Source organism: Mirounga leonina, unplaced genomic scaffold, assembly GCF_011800145.1.
Source record: "Mirounga leonina isolate KUSES-001 unplaced genomic scaffold, KU_Mleo_1.0 Mir_154, whole genome shotgun sequence".
NCBI lineage: Eukaryota > Metazoa > Chordata > Mammalia > Carnivora > Phocidae > Mirounga > Mirounga leonina.
In genome coordinates this window covers 4020097-4040802 of record NW_023270389.1, presented here as the reverse complement: position 1 = coordinate 4040802, position 20706 = coordinate 4020097, and the positions used below count along the sequence as shown (strand labels likewise).

Sequence of the window (20706 nt, the reverse complement as noted above, 5' to 3'; positions counted from 1 at the left end):
ACATTGTTTGGGGGCCAGATTCTGGTAGCTCTTACCACGGCTCCTTCATGCCATTCACATTAATTTAGGATTAATTTGGTCTAGACCTACTAATGATGCATTAGAATTGTCACAGGGGTTTCAGAACCCTGAGGAGGGCTCACCACAGATTTAGCTGAGGTCAACATTGTTCGTGAATGTCATGCCTGGGCTGCTTAACAAAATAACTGTAGACTGAGTGGTTAACCACCAGACAGTTATGTCTTACAGTTTTAGAGCCTGAGAACCCCAGATCAAGGTGTCAGAAGGTTCAGTTCCTGGTGAGGGCTTGCTTTCTGGATTGCAGATAGTGGTCTCTCTCTGTCTTCATATGGTGGAGAGAGTGAGAACTCTGGTGTCTCTTGTTAAGGGGCCCCAGTCCCATCATGACCCCCCCACCCCCGCAATGACCTTTTCTAAACCTAATTCCCAAAGGCTCCATCTCCAAATGCCATCTCACTGAGGATGGGACTTCAACATTATGAATTTGGGGGACCTGATTCAGTCCATAGCAGTGAAGGTATGTCTCATCTCACACCCCAACCTTATCCTTCTCATCCAGAGCTGGGGTCTCTAGTTTTGTACATGCGAAAACGCCTTTTTAATTTTAAAGTATTTGTGGATCTCCAGCTTTATAATAGTCAAAAAATATAGTTGTACTGTTTGTATCTATCGATAGTTCTCTTTTTCAGAATTTTTTTCTATGAATTTAGTAATTGGTGCTTTCAAATGGATTATGGTACAAAAGTAGTTGTACATGTTCTTGTTAGTGTGTATTCAGCCTCCATCCAAAGATTGCACCTCTGAATCCTGCGACTCTTGCAGTGACTCAAGGCAACCAGGAGAAAAGTGGGAATGACACCATGAGAGTGGTTGACAGGCCAGCAAGTGGGCAGAGCATAGGGGAAGGGAGTCTGGGGTAGGAACTGAGAGGGAAGGGAAGTGGTTTATTAACACATAGCAGGTATAGCCAGGAAGTGAATCTTGCAAGAACCTGGGAGAATAGGTTTTGTGTGCTGAACTATGGGATCAGAGACTACTGAGTAGGGGAAGATGAGGGTGGGGGGAAGGGCCCATTGCAAAGTCCCTACCAGGAAGAGGGAGCTCATTCTGAGAACTCAGTTGTCAAAGCTGGCTGCATGTCCATATTAGGGTGACCTAGAGAGCAGTGAGTGGTGGGGATGGGAAGTAGAGGAGGTGCTAACAGCTCAGCTGCTTCCCATGAGGCAGGAAATGTTATGCCCATAAGATTTTCATGTCCTCCCAATAACCTTGGAAGGTTGACCTTGCTGGCCCCAATGCACAGATAGGAAAGGAAGGCCAGCTAGGTTAAGTCACTTTCCTAGAACGCATGCTTATAATGGTGGGCCTAGGATTGGGACATGTACCTCTCTGGCCACAAAGCCTCCATCTATAAAGTCTATAGAGGCTCCATCTGTAATATTACTGCATAAGTATCTCCTACCTTGGGTCATGAGGGTGGAGAAGTGGACGGGTACTGGGTTAGTAATCTGATGGGCATGAGCCCTATCACCCCGTCACCCTCCAGTGGTCTTTGGCCCACTTTATACTCTTTGCATCTTTAGGGCTGTGCTGAGTGGGGAAAGGATGCACCAAGGTTTTCAAGGGAGAAGCATATTACATTATGTAATTTCTGAACTTTCAGACTTATTTCCAAGACCCAAGGATGTTCTAGCAGGATTTGAGCTATGTGTAAATCCACAATGTATGGAGCTCTTTCTACAATTATTTTAAAGGAGAAGAGCTGGTTAAAATAATCATCATGAGCCCATAATGCAGCTACAGACTCTGGGGCTGGATTGCCTATTTTTGGGTCCTGATTAGGTTCCACAGACTAGATCTGTGACCTTGAGGAATTTACTTTCTTTTCAGGCTTTAGGTTTCTCATCTGTAAAATAAGTTTAATAAAATATGTACCTCCTAGATTAATAGTGAGGATTAAAAAAGTGCTTAAATTAATGCTGGCTGTGTAGGATGCAGTCAATAAATGTACCAAAAGGGCTGTCGCAAGTGGGGACAAAGAACCCGAAAGTCATCTAGTAATAAAAGGAAAAGAGGGAGAAGAGAGCTGTCTGCTGTTGCCAGTGGTAGTTTAGTTGCTCATAGCTGTCCTCTTTCTCTCCTTTTCTTCCTTTTTGTCCTAACTACTGAGCAGCTGCTCTGTGCCAAGCACTGTTCTAGGTGCATCAGAAGCAGAGATACTGCCCAAGCAGTGGACCTGGAGTGATTGCCTGATAGATAGGGGCACCCCTGACATGGGTCAGGTGACCTGAAGCAGAACCTGCCCCTGCCCCTGTGCGGGAGACGGAGGGTGTACACTCAGAAAAATGGAGTGAGGGAAGCAGGTGGGATGGGGTAGAGCTCAGCCAGGATGTCGTCTCAGTCCCAGTCTCCCTGCAGCCTGATCTGATGGAACACTCTAGAGTTAGTCCCACCTTGAGGCATGGTGGGTGGCTTTTTGTACCTCCCGGGTGGGAGTGGGGTATGGTTCCCCCCTGAGAAAGCCTCCTTTCAGCCTGTGGTGAACAGCCTGTTGTCCAGAACAGGGCTGGGGGCGCGGCTAGGAGCGGTGGGCACTCCTGCATCTGTGTCGGCCGGGGTGGGGGTGCCAGCCCACGGCGGAGACCCGGGCAGAGCAGCCGGAGTTCCTTAAATCACCCAGACGTCCAGGGACGAGGGGGGGGGGGATGGGATGTGAAAAATGGGGGCTCTTCTGCAACCCTCAATATCCAGGAAGCGACTTTTACAGTTTTTGCTTTATGCTTCTCAACCAATTTTTCAGCTGGCAATCAGAGCCTGTGTCTGACCTCGCTGTCTAGGGTCCACACAGGTAGGGGTAGGCTCACGGTAAATGAATGGAGTGATTTTTTTTTTTTTTTTTTTTTTTTACTGTCATATGAAATATAGCCTAGAAAGTGTTATGTGTAAATAATGGAGAACACTTGTTATTTCAGTGCTCCTCGTTTTCACGCTGAGGCCAGGTTCCGAGTCCACAAATTCCTGTGATAGATACTATATATTTTTCCCATCCTCACTACTAGCTCACTGTCCCTTATGCCAAGGGTAAAAGGAACAAGGTCTAACCTGATAGTACAGCTCCTGAATAGTCTTTCTCTTACTTGGTTTTCACCAAGCCTGGTAAGCCCATCTATTGGTCTTAGGACATCCCTCCATCTCTTACTCTTTTCCTTCCTTGTTTTACCCTATCCCCCTCCTCTCCAGTTGTTGCCTAGACCAGGTACCTGGTGCCTCTTAGCTGACAGGCTCCCTCACTGCACCCCTTCAGCAAACTGTTAGTTTTATGGAGACTGCCAGCACCTAAGAGAGGGGCTTTTTGCCTAAAGCTCTGAGCAAGACATCCTTGACCTCTTTGTTCCTCAGGCTGTATACAACAGGGCTCAGTAGGGGGGTGACGACCATGTAGGTCACGGAGATGAGTCTGTCCTGCAGGGAATTTTGGGATTTGGGTTTGAGGCAGATGAAGGAGGTACAGCCATAGTGGACGACGACCACAATGAGGTGGGAGGTGCAGGTAGCAAAAGCCTTTTTCCGGCCCTCAGCAGATGGTATCTTGAGGATGGTGGAGACCGTCGGGACATAGATGAAAATCAGCACCATGGGCAGAACAAGCACGTACAGACTGATGAGCAAAGTAATAAATTCTTTGATGGTGGTGTCAGCACAGGCCAACTTCATTAGGGGCTGGATGTCACAGAAGAAGTGGGAGATGATGTTGGCTTCATAGAAGGGCAGGCTGAACACAGAAGACACCTCAGTGATGGCTGTGCTCAGGCCAATGCTCCAGGATCCACCTGCCAACTGTATACAGGTCTTTTTGCCCATGATGACCGAGTACCGTAGGGGGTTGCAGATGGCCACATAGCGGTCGTACCCCATGGCCGTGAGCAGGAAGCAGTTGTTGATGCCGAAGGTGAGCTAGAAGAAGAGCTGAGTGGCACAGTCTGGAACGGAGATGGCTTGTTGGGGGCTCAGGAGACTGGACAATATCTGGGGGATGATGGCCATGGTGTAACAGGTCTCAGAAACGGACAGGACACTCAGGAAGAAGTACATGGGTGTGTGAAGCTGACAGTTGAGGCGGATAACCATCAAGATGATGGCATTGCTCGTGAGGGTCAACAGGTACAAGACCAAAAAGACCACAAAGAGGATGAGTCTGTGCTGCCACCCAAAAATGGAAAAGCCTTCAAAGGTGAACTCTGTCACAGCAGTGAAGTTGGGTCTTGGCGTCAAGGAGAATCTGGGTCTGAAAGAGATGAAGCGGGAAGGTTGAACATCTAGGCTGGAAACAGGAGGCTGGTCCAGGGTCCTCATTGGCCATGTGCAAACACTCAAATTTGGTGTTGCTCCAGGTTTCCGAAGCTCTCAGTCTTCAGACACTGGCCGGGTTCTCCAGGACTTGCCAAGGTTCTGAGGGACCTGGCACTGGGGGCTGATGCAGGGGGTTGGGAAAGAGAGTAAATATGTGCAGGGAGTGGTAGAAGCACCTCACGTGCTTGGCTGGAGTAGATGCAGAGCAGAGAAGGCTCTAGTGCACGGTGTTGGATGTCCACCCCAGCTCACCTGCTTTAGTCCAGCTGCACCTGCCAGAGCCAGTTGTGAAGGGACACACGTAAGACAAGAATTCAAGCCAGGGACAGATTGCGGTTGGAGGCACGCTTCTGGGAGGGAGGAGATCAGCTCCAGCTCTGCTCACAGCACAGAGCATTGCCTTCCTCATGGTTCAAGTTCAAAATCCAATGTCTAGAAGAGGCAGTGAGGAGACACTGCTTTTCCCCCTGATGAGAGTCTTGTGTGTGGACCCGGGACAGTCTGTGATCCAGAGCCTGCTCCTTGCTTCCTTCCTATGTTCCCCAAATACCACTGGTTTCAATACCCTCATCCCCTTCTGTGTGGAGGGTCATTTCTGCTTGTTTTCTAGTCTCTAAATGCAGTAAAGCATCTGAAACATCCTAAAGGTTTGAAGTACCAGTAACTATAAGTTTATAGAAGTCTCTGGCTTTAACCCCAGCGTAAGTGGAGGGATGCTTTTCTTTGCTCACTTCATTTGTCTGCATTTACTCATCTATAAAATAGAATAATATATTCTCACAGTGTTACTATGGAGATCATATGAATTACTATGTGTAGAAAGCCAAGCATAGTTCTTGATATATAAGAGACCAACAGTACATGAAATTTCTGCTCCTTCACCCAACCTCCCCTTCCCCACTCCCTACTGGGTTCTCGTATGTCAGACACTCCCTCCCCCAACACATGCACTCTTTCTCATGTTCATGGATGGTTCTTGTCATTGATTTCTTTAATCATTGACTTAGAAACCCAGTCCCCACTTCCCACCTCCTGTCCAGTTCTAGATTCTGAAATTTGGATGGAGCTAGGGCTGGTCTGGAGTCCAGACACCCCCATGAACAAACCCCAGCTCCACCTACTTCACGTGTGACCCTAGAAACATTTGTCCCTTCAGGTTGGAGTGTCTGCCCCTATAAGGTGAAGGCAGGACCGATCTCCACGACAGAGGGCTGATGGAAGAATTACATGACAAGATGGCTGGAAGGCATTTGGCAGAGGGTCCAGTATACAGAAGGCCACCAATAAATGGTCACTATTGGTAAAGATGAGCACAGATGTCAAGATATGAATGTTGTAGGTCATTGTTTTTATCCTCACTTCTCCTCTCCCAAGCCCGGCTCAAGGTTAGAAGGTGGCTGGTCTTTAGCTAGAATGTATACAGCAGTTTGCAGGTTCAGGGTTGCTCTTCTAGATTTTGGAGGCAGCAGGAGGAGGAGGGGGCTGGGCAGGAAACATGCCAGCGGGGGAGCGGGCCCCCAGGACGGGGGAGGGTATGGGCTGGGCTGATGAGCCATCCCCAGTGCAGTGATTCTGCTGGCATACCCACGTCCCGGACCCCCTGCGTGGGCCCCTGCACTCATGAAGCCCTGATGTGTGAGCCTGGCCCCAGGTTGATATCTGGGGCAGGAAATGGTGGGGACTTCTACATTCAGGAAATAGGTTTTTTCTGGTGTAAAGGGGACGATCAGGTTGACTCCATCAGAGTCCGAGGTTCCGTGGCTCGCCACCAGGCCCGTACACCAGGAGCATGATAGAGGGTGAGCGCTGGACGGCACATTCCCAGTTCCCCTGGCTCACCCTGTGTGATGCCCTGAACGCTCTATTTTGGGCTCAATGGACCGATTAAGCCCTCTGAAAGTTCTGCCTGAGATTTTCTTAGGCTAATGTTTGGATAACCCTTTGAGTGATTTTTTTTTTTTTTATTTATGATGCTTTTTATTCCCAAAGTTTGATAGCATGGCTGTACGTTCATGTTTCCCCTTGACAGAATTCCCAGGACAAAAGAGAGAAAGGGTGGCATCCATGGCAACAGAGCAGCGACGGTGAGGCCCCCACCCAGTGAGACAAGAATCCCTGCTTTACGGAGTCACGGGGGGCGACTTAGCTCTCGCCAGGCTGGCTTCAGAGAGTCAGGCTTGAGAGCCAGACCCACGACAGCTAGTGCTCCCGCTCGGCTGGAGCAGGGCGCAGATCCACAGAACCTTCTGAAGGGAGGCCCAGGAGGCGGTCTGAGAACCCACCAGGCCCTGTCGGTTAATTCCTCTCCTGATTGGCCCTATGTAGGAGAAGCAGAGAGCAGCACCAGGCTCTCCAGTGCCTTCCATAGCCCTGCCCCTTAAGTGTGGATTGTAGGCTGTGAGGGAGGACGGTGTTCCTGGACTCGGGGGGGTCTCTCCCCAAAGCCACAGTGACTATCCCCAAGACAGCTGTAGCAACAAGATCCAAATCTCCTGATGTCTGGGGACCTCATTAGACAGGGGGCTCATCGGCCCAATCCCACAGAGCGTGTGTGTGCAGGCAGCCTGGGGTTTCCCACAGGAGCGAAGCCTTTGCATCAGGGCGCCGTCCTGCTCTGCTCAGTAGATGGAGAGGAGCCCTTGGCTCAGGACCCAGCGGTGTTTAAGGGTGCGGCTTTATTAGGCAAGCCACTCACACTCGGGTCTCCGCGGCCCCTTCCAATTCGAACGTTCTGGAACTGTGACTCATTCACTCCTAGACGCTTTCAACAAGTACTCGCGGAGCACAGCCCACGAGCCAGGTGCAGGGAACAGAGCAGAAACCGGGGCCGTGGCATCTGTGCCGCGTGCGAGCAGCCCTGCTTTGCATGCCCCCCTCCAGAGCATCGCCGCGTATGGCCAGGGAAAGCGGAGGACCTCGTCCTGAGGAAGGTGATGCAAAGGGAGGCCTGCCTGGAGTCACTCTGCCTCTCCTACATCTCCCCCCACATTTGTGCCGACAGCAGACCCAGCCTTATTTGCCTTTCCCGCCGTGAGCCCCAGACAGGCCTTCCCACAGGTTGAAGGCAGATCAGACCCCAGATCCACCAGCTTCCCTGGGACTTTGGCTCCTGGGTGTTTCCTAGTTCTGGTGCCTGCTCTGTGCCTTTCTCTTAGACACCTGTCAAAGTAGGAGAGGCTCCCTTTCTAAGAACCAGCAGACTGAGGCATGAGTACTTGAAAGAAGGGCAGTTTATTAATCTCTCATGGCCCCAAAGCATTGACTCGGGAGAACCTGGAACCACTTGGCCTCATAAGCCATTAAGACCAGGGAGCCCCACAGTGGAGAGAGAGACGTATGTAGAGTATTTACCACTGCTGGGGGGCCCAGGGTGCAGCCTTGTTGGACCATGGAAGCCGTCTGCAGGGCACCTACAGGAAAGCTTGGGGGGGCAGCAGGTTTTACCAAGACCTGAAGATAATCAGTTAATTGTCCATGTCCCTCCTTTGCAGGTTTTCCAGTAGTTCCATTCAAATATTTATGCAGCTCTTTGGAATTAGAAATACAAGGGATTTGAAACCCATGAGAAAGAAAAGGAAACCCTGATATATTGAAATTATGAACTGGAAAACGAGTACATCTTTAGAAAATGGAGGATTCTTAGTGTATGTTTATCTGACATAAGATGAGTTTAGATGTAAAAAGACTGAAAAATCTGGAGTGGATGGCGTTTTTTTCTGAGAAGGGAGAAAATACATTGATTACATCATCTGTCTATTTTGGCAGTTTTGTCTTTTCCGTTCTGACTTTTTATATCTCGTTGCACCCAGTGATGAGCTATCATATAGTATCGAATGCTAGCCGTTTTAGGGGCATTTTTCCTTTTTTCAAATTTTAACTGAAATGCTTCTCATGGGGCACCAGGGTGGCTCATTTGGTTAAGCATCCCACTCCTGGTTTTGGCTCAGGTTGTGATCCCAGAGTCCTGAGATCGAGCCCCACATGAGGCTCTGCGCTCTGCTGGGACTCTGCTTGAGATTCTCTCTCTGCCTCTGCCCCTCCCTCTCACGCTCCGGCGCTTGCTCACGCGTGCTCTCTCCCTCAAATCTTTAAAGTGCTTCTCATGCTTTAGTCCCCATGAAAGGGGATGCTTGCTGTACATCCCTGACAGATGCCCTCTATCAGACAAAGGAGGTTCCCTTCTATTCCCGGTCTATCTGCAAGTTTATCACGAGAAGGCTACTAAATTTTCAGCTGCTTCCTTTTCTATATCCATGGATACAATTATATGCTTTTTACTCTTTAATTGGTTAGGGTGGTGAATTACATTAAGAGATTTTTCTAATGTTCATGCGTTCATTTTTAAGGAAAACTCTTAGTCAAAGACCAAGACCAATATACCCCATTGAATTCAATTAGCTACTTTTTTCATCTACCCATTATTTGCCAATAATTATCTCTTAAATATTTTTCTCTTCTTTGCCTATTTTTGGTATCAAACGTTTGCAATTAGCAATGTTTTTAAATGCTGGGGGAATTTTACGCCTTCTGTAAGCTCTGAACCTGGTATCTTTTCTTGTTTGTTTTTTTGAAAGGGTAGATTTTTTTTTTTTTGCACTGCTTTTCCATTTTTGTAGAGTTATTAGTCTAATAAATTTTTTATTCTTGGTATAATTATGGTAATTTATATCTTCCTATGAGTTTGCCCATTTTATGTACTTTTTCAAATATTTAAAGTTGTTTCAAGTATGTTTTTATAGTTATTTTATGTGTACCTGCCCTTGTGGCCTTTTTCCTGATTTTGCTTTGTCTGTCTGATTTATCTTCATTGTTGAAGGTTGTTTTAAATTGATCTTTCCAAAGATTCCAAGTTTTAAAAAATAACATTTCTGGGGGAACCCTCCTACACTGTTAGTGGGAATGCAAGCTGGTGCAGCCACTCTGGAAAACTGTATGGAGGTTCCTCAAAAAGTTGAAAATAGAGCTACCATAGGATCCAGCAATTGCACTACTGGGTATTTACCCCAAAGATACAAAAGTAGGGATCCGAAGGGGTACATGTACCCCGATGTTTATAGCAGCAATGTCCACAATAGCCAAACTGTGGAAAGAGCCAAGATGTCCATCGACAGATGAATGGATAAAGAAGAGGTGGTATATATATACAATGGAATATTATGCAGCCATCAAAAGGAATGAGATCTTGCCATTTGCAATGACGTGGATGGAACTGGAGGGTGTTATGCTGAGCGAAATAAGTCAAACAGACATGTATCATATGACCTCACGGATATGAGGAATTCTTAATCTCAGGAAACAAACTGAGGGTTGCTGGAGTGGTGGGGTGGGTGGGAGGGATGGGGCGGCTGGGTGATAGACACTGGGGAGGGTATGTGCTCTGGTAAGCGCTGTGAATTGTGCAAGACTGTTGAATCACAAATCTGTACCTCTGAAACAAATAATGCAATATATGTTAAAAATAGGGAAAAATGAAGGGGGGGAATCGGAGGGGGAGATGAATCATGAGAGACTATAGACTCTGAGAAACAAACTGGGTTTTAGAGGGGAGGGGGTTGGGGGGATGGGTTAGCCTGGTGATGGGTATTAAGGAGGACACACATTGAAAGGAGCACTGGGTGTTATACGCAATGAATCATGGAACACTACATCAAAAACTAATGATGTATGGTGACTAACAACATAAAATTAAAATATTTCTGTTGTTTCATGTTTACTTTGGTATTTTAAATTCTACTTTGTTATATTTTTCTACTTTGGGTTTATTTGGTTCTTTTCTAAGCTTTTTGGATTAGAATTTTTTATTTATCTTCCCTCTTACAGTAAATATATAAAGCTATAAATTTCTGAGAACTGCTCTGGATGTTTCTCATTTATTTTGATATGTAGTGCTTCTGTTTTAAGTTGTAGTACTGTGTATTTAAAAAATTTTGTTTCTATGTCTTCTTTAACTCTGTTTACTTAGATGTTTCTGAACAGAATAAGCGTGAGGCAAGAGTCAAGAGCTCAGATCCTGGAGTCACAGAGCTGGGTTTCTTTCTCTCCGTCCCTCTTTGGGGGAGTTGTTCCTTCTCTCCTTGTCTCCATTGCCTCATTTGTAAGATGTGGGGAATGATAGTACTTCCTCAAACAGCTGTTACAAAGATTGAATGAGTAAATATTTGAAGGTGCTTAGAATAATGGCTGGTATGTAAGTGTTTATGAAGTAAATATTCCCATCTAAGGGGAGGGGTAATCAAGGGTTTGACTACTTTTTTGGGAAGGGGCTTGATTTCTTAATGCATTGTGGTCAATGAAAATTATTTATATAATACCAATATTTCACAATTTGTTGCGTCCTGTGGGGTCAGGATAGTGACCATTCTCAGTAAGAAGGTTAGGCTTTTAGATCAGGCTTGTTAATTGTTCTTCTGCCCTTTTTAGCTCCCTTGACCCATTGATTGTTTTATTAGTTTCAGAGAGAACTGTGTGACTATCTCCTGTGTTTGGGTATTAAATTTCTTCCAGTAGTTTTACCAATTTTTGCATAATATAAAGTGAAGCAAGGCTGTTAGGACCTTATAAATTCATGAATGGAATAATATCCTGGCGAATTATTTTGCTTATCAATAGTCTAGGTCCTTTACTGGTTTTCACTTGGTATACGATTCTGTCTGATGTTAGTGATACATCAACTTTTTTTGTCAGCATGTTCCTGGATTCCATTTCAACCTCTTCATTTTCAACCTCTTCATTTTCAACCGGTTTCATTTTATTTTAATAGTGTAGTGTCAGATTATTAAAATTCAGTCTGAGAGCCTTTTGTTTCAATTGATTAACTTAATCCCCTCACATCTTTTATAATTAGAGATATTGTTGAGTATTACTGTCATCCTCTATTTTCCATTTACTACGATTTCTTACTCTGTTTCTTCGCCAGGCTTTTGTTTGATTCATTTTCTGGTTATATGTACACCATTTCTAGTCATCCAAAAGTCAAACTGAATTTTTACAATTGAATTTAGTTTTTATAAATAATACAAATGCAGAATTAAAAATACAAAATGGCACTTCATTATTAAAACAGTTCTCTATCCACCTGTGATTCTTGCCTCTTAGAAGTCAGCTCTTCTGCCTCCTTCTCAGGGTATTCACCTCCATATTTCTGCTGCTTCTATTTTATGTAAAATGCCTATAATTATATTTCTTAATTCCTAGATTTTAGGCATCCTCTCTTGCCTTCCCAGCTTGCTCACACTATTACACATGAACACAGACATACCCACATACTTCTCCTGTCATCCTCCCACTAAAAATTAAATCTGTTTTGAGAACATACGTCATTATAATATGCAAATATTATTCTGAGCCATGTAGCATACTGTAAGTCTGTCTCTTCCAGTGCAACTTTTGTTTTCTCAATTTTAGTAATTGGACCCTCTTGTCAGTTTTGAAGTATCTATAATTCAATTTTTTTTTTAATCAGAACAGCAAAACATTTTCCCAAAACTAGTTACATATGGTCAAACATATCTAGTCCTTTCTGTCTGTCTGTCTGGATGTCCATCCATCTCTGTCTAGCTTGCTGGGTAGCTTTTTTTTTTTCTTAAAGATTTTATTTATTTGACAGAGACACAGCGAGAGAGGGAACACAAGCAGGGGGAGTGGGAGAGGGAGAAGCAGGCTTCCCACCGAGCAGGGAGCCCGATGCGGGGCTCGATCCCAGGACCCTGGGATCATGACCTGAGCCGAAGGCAGACGCTTAACGACTGAGCCACCCAGGCGCCCCTGGGTAGCTTCTTTTTGTCTTAAGACCACTGCTCTGCCGTCCTCTTTCCTCCAGCTCCAGTCTGGCTTGGGGCTTTGTGGGAGTGCTGTAGGGCTCCTTCACCAGCATTCTCTCTCCCACCCCGACCCCTAGCTTTATTAAAATAAAATTAACAAATAGAAACTGTGTATGTCTAAGGTATACAATGTGATGATTTGATCTATACCTTGTCAAAGGATTAGCACAATCAAGCTAGTTAACACATCCACCACTGTGTGTGTGTGTGTGTGTGTGTGTGGTGAGAACACTTAAGATCTCTCCTAGCAAATTTCAGGTATATGGTACAGCATTATTTGCTGTAGTCACCATACTGCACAGTCGATCCCTCAAACTTACTTATTTCATAACTGAAAGTTTGTATCTTTTGACCAACGTCTGCCCAGCTCCCCCAGCCCCTGGCAACTACCATTCTACTCTGCTCCTGTCACCTTAGTGTTTTTAAATTCCACATATGAGATCATACGGAGATCATACAGTATTTCTTTCTGTGTTTGGCTTATTTCACTTACTGTAATGTTCTCTGGGTCATTCATGTTGTTGCGAAGGTCAGCATTTCCTCTTTTGTGGCTGGATGATACGAGTGTGTGCATGTGTGTGTGCGTGCACACCTGTAGTCTCCCACATCCTCTTTATCCATTCATCTGTTGATGGACACTCAGGTTGTTTCGAGGTCTTGGCTGTTGTGAGTAATGCAGTGCTGAACACGGGGGTGCAGCGCTCTCTCTACAGATCACCCACTGTGCGTATTCTGGAAGAGCCATATTTAGAGAACTAAGAAAATGGGAATAAAGCCACTATCAAGAGCTATGAAGCGTCTGAGCTTTACCTTAGCTGCAAGTTATCCTGACACCCTGTCATGGAGGCAGGCGGAGGACCCAGGCTGTTGGGTCTGAGACGAAAGACGACATTCCTCTTAGCTATGGTAGTGACATGGGCGGGCACTGGTTCTTTGAGCTCTGGTTCTCACACAGGAACAGAAAGAGGGCCAGGAAACACTTGAACATACGAGGATTTGCATGAGAAAAGTGGAACTCTGAGCTTGGGGAACCCGAGTCTGCTTTAATGCTAGAGATGGAGAGATACAGTGGCATCCAGAAGGGAAGGAGGAAGATGTCTGCGATGACAGGTAGGGGTGAATGTTGGCTTCTGGAATGAAGTGCCGATGCACGGAGTCTTACCTCTGAGGGAAAAGCAGTGTGGCTTTTATAGGGGGGGTGTATTCTTAAGAGGCTGGATGAACCGTTTGCTGTATAAATAAAAACAATAATGTATTCTGGGTTTTAAAATTTGGAAAGGCTCTCTGATATTTGAACCATTAAAGTAACAGAGAATCTTTATTATGTTTAGATTAGAGGCAGGTAATAAAGGTTGAGATAGATGGTTATCTCTCTTAATAGAAATGCATATACTCAAAGACATAAAGGTAAGAAGTCAATGAAAATAAATGGCAGGAATTCCTTTGCAGCGGGCAGGAAGAGGGAATGAGAAAATGTAAAATAATACATTTAAGAGGAGAGCAGAGAGTATGATTAATGCATAAACTCCTCTGAGCTATTAATTTAAAAGAAAGTAGGATTTAAAACCGCTGTGGGCAATTTCTAAGTATATAGGCCTGAAAGATTTAAAAAAATCACACAAAACTGGGTTTCATCAGGGAGCAGTACAAATAAAAGACCCCTCACACACCCTTGGTTCTCTTCCATGCCTGTGGGGGGCCCCCCATCCACGCCACCGGAGAAGAGCTGGGAAATGCCCTTGGGACAGTGGGAAGGGGCTCCTGCGTGCAGGTAGCCTGATAAGGCAGAGACTCTGAGGTCCACAGTGGCAGAAGCCGAGAAGGGATGTGTCATGTCAGTCTATTAGGAATGGTGTGAACAGAGCTAATGCAGGCTCATTCAGCTCTCACAAGAGTAGAAAGTGCATAATGACATACTTGGTTCAAATTCAATCTTTGTATTTTGGAAAATCCCACACACTGAGGCACCGTTCAACCCCAAAGTCTCAGCTGGGTTTCTCTTCCTTACAGGAGGCCCCAGGGTCTCAGCCTCCTTAAAGCTGCTACAAACCCCATGGCCCTAGACTCATTCAGAACCACTCTTCATTTCCTAAACGTGACATGATCATCCCTAACAGTGATGATAACCATGGCCGACATTTTTGGAGATCTTACCATGTCTGTCATTTTGCTTAATGGCTTATGCTTTAACCTATTTGAGCCTTACGGTATTCAGAGCTAAGTACTAAAGTTACCCATCATATAGATGAGGACAGTGTGTTATGGAGATGATTGGACCCTGCCCAAGGTGAAATAAGATTCAGTGGTAGTACCTTCTGGCTCTGGAACCTTTCCTTAACCACTGACCTGTAGTGATTCTCTTGCTGCTTCATCTAAATCTTTCTAAATGCTGATTCCTCTAACCAGATGCCCCCCTGTGACCCATGCATTGGTCACCTTTCCCTTACTAGTTTGGATAACCTCTTCTCTAGTGGGTTGTGACCCTTGGTCTGAGTTAGGTGCTCTTGTCTTAGGCTTCTATAGCATCTTGTACTCATCCCCATCCTAGTACCCATTATTCTGCCCATCATTCCCATTTATTTTTCTCCCTTAATGGTGTTTCCAGTTCCTTAACATCAGAGACTCTAATTCATTATTCATTCAATAAATGTTTGTTGAGATACATGGACTAGCCATTAGTCCACTAGTCCATTAGCAACTATGGACTAGCCATTGCATCCGTAGATCCTGTCACGTGTAGGGGATTAGAAAATGTTTGAACAAATAAATGCTCTTTTGGGGGATTCCTCTCCCCTTAAGATTAATTGCGAATTTTATTGCTGATCTCACAGAGAAAGATGGGTTGAAAGCATAGCCACATTGAATAAGTTATAGAATGGATTGTACTCCTGCAAGCTTCCTGTGAATATTGCCTTTTATCTTTAGCTTCCAGTCCCCACTCCAAAATCACTGGCAGTTTTCCTGGTGAAGCACCGGGTATGTAGTGTCAGTTATGGTGGGAAACCTCAAGCTTTATATGTACTTAGTTTACTTAGACAGCATTTACTAGGTTTTCTAAACACTCTGCATATATTAACTACTTTGATCCTCACAACTCTGAAGATGTTGCTGTCATTAAGCCCACTTCAGAGATAAGCAGACAGAAGTGACTTCCCTGTGGGGACATTGCTAGAAGGAAAGCGGATTCAGTCCCAGGCAGTGTGGCTCCAGATCGAAGCTTTCACTTGCAGAGCCTTCTTGCCTCTCACTACACTCTCTCTCCTCTTTGAGACCTAATGATAGGAAATTGCATCCTGACACCTTCTTTGTGAGACATCACTTGGTAAGAAATTGTACAGAGAGAAATGTGACACTCTATCAAAGTTTAGTATGCTCCTAGCATTTGACTTTGCATTTCACTTTCTTGTGTTCATTTAAGTATGAAATGACATGTTTATAGTTGTCTATTATAGAATTGTTTATATTATATGGCAACAGCTGGAAAAAAAATCTGTCAGCAGTAAGTTGAGTTAATAATGACCTATTTATAAAATGGAAAATTATATCACCATTAAAAAAACTCAGACGAATCTTTAAGTACTCTCTGGAAGGGCACCCAAGATATTTTATTAAATATAGTAGGGAAAGTATGAATGTGTATATGAGCACATGTATGCTTGTGTATTAGCCTGTATCGGAAGGCATATCTGCATAATTACATTCTATGTCTTTCCTGGACATGGGGTGGAAGGGGGAAAGGAGGGTGCATGCTTACTGACTATATTAACATGACTCTGCCTTTTGTTTTCAGTAGTACAACTTTACTATTCTTCATCAGCATGGCGTTACTATTCCAAACAGTCCTTGCCCAGGAGGACAAAAGTTGTGAACTTTATTGTTCTTATGAACCTTCACAAGAAAAAATTTAGGTCAGTGACCATCAAACTCTTCAGTTTTTTAATAGCATCAAATAACTGTAAACTCTCTAAGGCACTAGAAACCCTTACCTCAAAACTCTTGCTTTATTGAGCCCACAAATCCTAAAGTATTATATCGTAGTACTCACCCAGTCCTAATTAAGCCCCTGAGTTGAAAACCTGATTATATACCTCACCCTAAACCATCAGGAATAGCCTTTTCACTCCCCTCTAGTAGATACTAATACTCTGTCAAGGTCATACTCCTGTATCAAGATAGGAGTAAACTCAGTTTTGTTTGTCAACAGGTTATTTTGGTGATATATTCAGAGTCAGCATTCTAAAAGAGGAAGGAAGTTGAAGGCAGACTGATATTTAACTAGAACCTGTTTTAGTTTTTGTACAGTGTTGTGTATTACCTATTCAAAAACCATTGGAAGGAGGGATGAATGGGAGAACCTAAGGTGCTCAGTAGAAGCACTTCAGGAAAGAATGTAAAACACCCAGATGTAAGTCCTTTGTCATTTCAATTTGTAGGGTCAGAGTAGGAGCAACCGACTGAGAAAGGGCATCTGTGATAAAATGAGTTAAAAAGAAACAAAATTCTTTATACTTCTTAGATAGAAGCAGGGTCATTAGTGGAAGAAGGGTAGAGGAGGGGTACCTTTTATGTTGACATGTGTGATTCAGTTCCATGAATTCTAGAACAGCTGGGAGCAAGACACAAGTACACTTTAATGCCCCTATATTGAGCTCATTGTTCCTAGAAAAACAGTCTGTCTTTGGGAGGGAGGGGAGGCTCCCTTTACAGGGTGAAACCGCCTTGCCACTCTGGCATGCCATTGCCGCCTCAATAAATCCAGTAGTCTGGGCCCCATCTGGAGAGACAGGGCGGTTCAGGAGAGAAGGTGCAGAGGGGAGCCGGAGATGAAGCTGGAAATCCAACACACATTGCCTTCTCCGAAGACATTTGGTTGTATCTTCCTCCTTCAGTGTCTGCTGTGACCTATCTCCCTCCCAAGTGGTGAGGAGAAACATGCATCCAAGAGACTCCCCACCCACCCCCCAAGAAAAGGGAAACACAAAGACAGCCACGTGTAGAAATAGTACAAGCTGTTGACAGATAAAGAAAAATCGTGAAATCAAGAAATATATGACTCCTCACACACAAGGGAACTGAAATAAAATTAACAGCTGACTTGGGGGACAGTGGAGTCCACAGTCAATGGAATAACACATTTAAATGGCTGGGGGAAAAGAAAACATTATCAATGTTTGTTTTTTGCAAGCTTTTTTTTAAAAATTTATTTTTTTAAATTTTATTATGTCACCATACAATACATCATTAGTTTTTGATGTAGTGATCCATGATCCATTGTTTTCATATAACACCCAGTGCTCCATGCAGTATGTGCCCTCCTTAATACCTATCACTGGGCTAACCAATCCCCCCTCCCCTCTAAAACCCTGTTTGTTTCTCAGAGTCCATAGTCCCTCATGGTTCATCTCTCCCTCTGATTTCCACCCCCTTCATCTTTCCCTTCCTTCTCCTAATGTCCTCCATGCTATTCCTTATGTTCCACAAATAAGGGAAACCATATGATAATTGACTTTCTCTGCTTGACTTATTTCATGTAGCATAATCTCCTCCAGTCCTACCCATGTTGTTGTAAAAGTTGGGTATTCATCCTTTCTGATGGCTGAGTAATATTCCATTGTATATATGGACCACATCTTCTTTATCCATTCATCTATTGAAGGGCATCTGGGCTCTTTCCACAGTTTGGCTATTGCGGACATTGCTGCTATGAACATTGGGGTGCATATGGCCCTTCTTTTCACTACATCTGTGTTTTTGGAGTAAATACCCAATAGTGCAATTGCTGGGTCATAGGGTAGCTCTATTTTTAAATTTTTGAGGAACCTCCACACTGTTTTCCAAAGTGGCTGGACCAACTTGCATTCTCACCAACAGTGTAAGAGGGTTCCCCTTTCTCCACAACCTCTCCAACATTTATTGTTTCTTTCCCTGTCCATTTTTGCCATTCTAACTGGTGTAAGGTGGTATCTCAGTGTGGTTTTGATTTGGATTTCCCTGATGGCTAATGATAATGAACATTTTTTCATGTGTCTGTTAGCCATTTGTATGTCTTCTTCAGAGAAGTGTCTGTTCATGTCTTCTGCCCATTTTTTGACTTGATTATTTGTTTTTTGGGTGTTGAGTTTGAGAAGTTCTTTATAGATCTTGGATACCAGCCCTTTATCTGTTTACACTCATGAAAGAAATTGAAGAAGACACACAAAGATAGAAAAATATTCCATGCTCATGGATCAGAAGAATAAACATTGTTAAAATGTTTATGCTACCCAGAGCAATCTATACCTTCAATGCCATCCCGATCAAAATTCCAATGACATTTTCCAAAGTGCTGGAACAAACAATCCTAAAATTTGTATGGAATCAGAAAAGACCCCGAATCGCCAAGGAAATGTTGAAAAAGAAATGCAAGCTTTGGGGCGCCTGGGTGGCTCAGTCATTAAGCGTCTGCCTTCGGCTCAGGTCATGATCCCAGGGTCCTGGGATCAGTGGGAAGCCTGCTTCTCCCTCTCCCACTCCCCCTGCTTGTGTTCCCTCTCTTGCTGTGTCTCTCTCTCTCTCTGTCAAATAAATAAATAAAAAATCTTAAAAAAAAAAATGCAAGCTTTATTTTAAAAGAGATGTTTAAGTACCCAAACAGAAAACATGGCTTGGGGGGCGGGGAAGGGGAAGAGATGTGAATAAATGGGAGCCACAGGTTGTCTATAGGAAGGGGGATCCCAGCTGCCTCTTCAGTATAGCCTGAAGCTTTCAGAGAGGAATGCCCAAGGGCTTGAGATCAAGAATTCTGTATTTGGCAAAACTACCATTCAAAAATGACGGTGAAAGAGACACATTCCCAGGTAATCAAAGCCCTGAGAATAACTGTTGCTGGCAGACATGCCTTACAGGAGTGCGGAAGGAGGTCCTCCAGACTGAAAGGAAGGGAAGCTGGACAGCAACTCTGGGCTGTGCTGAAATGAAGGGCACCAATAATCATAATTACAGAAAATGCTGTACAAATGATGGTTTTATTTAGAAACATTTGATACCAAAAGTGATCATCTATTTCTGCTTTTCCAATGATGGAGCGATTACACACTAACAGATCACAAAAGTAGCATGTGGGCTCTTGAGAATTTTGAGTGTTTTTCCCTCACCACTGGTATCTGGATTATTAAAGGAAGGGCCTTTTCTAAACTTACTTCGGCTCCTCTTGTCTCTCCACCTTTCCGTTGCCCTCTTCTATCACTAGAAGCTTTTAATTCCGATCTGCGTACTTTTCTGCCTTTGGCCAGTCGTTCAGCATTTTCAACCATGAGCTCTGTCGTTGATCTTGTGCGCGAGAGAGGTGTTTCTTCACCACACGGCCTGAGCTTCACGTGGCTTTTTCTAGCCAGAATGAATCATATGAATCCTATAAATCAGACCAAAGCCTGTGACCCTGTTGACATGGCCAGAGTCTGATGTCTGTCTCATTAAAAATCTTTCCCCAGTTTCTGTCCTGGACATGTGGAGACGGACATGTGAGTAAAGGCAATTTGATTTGAATTGGTAGAAAGTATCCACTGAAGAAAACTTAGAGCTTACCTAAAAGTTGTATCTGAATAATATATTAAAACTGTAATCAGTTTTTTTCAAAGATTTTTTTTTTAAGAGCTGATTTAGGTTTGCAGCAATAGCCCGCATACCCTTTCTTCCCACATGTGCACACCTGCCTTATTATCCGCATCTGCCTCAAGAGTGGTACGTCTGTTACAACTGATGAACCTGCATTAACATGTCATCACCCACAGTCCACAGTTCACATTCGGGTTCACCCTCGGTACTGTGCATTGTGTAGGTTTGGATGAATGTAAAATGATGCGTATCCATTACAGTGTACAGAGTATTGTCCCTGCCCTGAAAACCCTCTGTGTTCTGCCTGCTCATCCCTCCCTCCTCCTCGGCCCCCGGTCACCACCTATCTTTTTACTGTCTCCGTAGATTTGTCATTTCCAGAATATTACATACTTAGATTCATGCAATACGTAGCCCTTACAGATTCGCTGCTTCCACTTCATAATATGCATTTATGTTTCTCCTCTTTCTTTTCACGGCTTGATATCTTGTTTTTAGTATTGACCAATATTCCATTATCTGAATATACCATCGTTTCTTTCTCCATTCCCCTAGTGAAGGCATTTTGGCTGTGTCTCCATTTTGGCAATTGTCAATAAAGCTGCTATAAACATCCACACACAGGTTTTTGTGTGAACATAAGCTTCCAGATTCTTTAGGTAAATACCAGGGAGCACAATTGCTGGATCATATGATAAGAATGTGTTTAGTTTTGTAAGAAACTGCTAAACTGTCTTCCAACACGGCTGCACCATTTTGCATTTCCAGCGGCCGTGAATGAGTGTTCCTGTTGGTCCACATCCTCACCAGCGTTTGGTGTCACCAATGGTCTGGATTTTGGCCATTCTGATAGGTATGTAGTGGTATCTCGTTTTAATTTGCATTTCGTGGAGCATCTTTTTATAGGCTTATTTGCTGCCTG

General features: G+C 44.2%; 2 protein-coding genes across 2 annotated transcripts in view; one reads left to right on the top strand and one right to left on the bottom strand.

Annotated features, from left to right (window-relative positions):
• LOC118013960 (olfactory receptor 10J3-like) overlaps positions 1-20706 on the top strand; it is a 155191-nt gene that overhangs the window by 59978 nt on the left and 74507 nt on the right. The gene's annotated exons all lie outside the window — the stretch shown is intronic.
• Positions 3079-4997, bottom strand: LOC118013962 (olfactory receptor 10J4). The gene is given in 1 exon segment (XM_035009909.1): positions 3079-4997. A coding segment is annotated over 1 exon segment (1017 nt). The 5' UTR covers positions 4375-4997; the 3' UTR covers positions 3079-3357.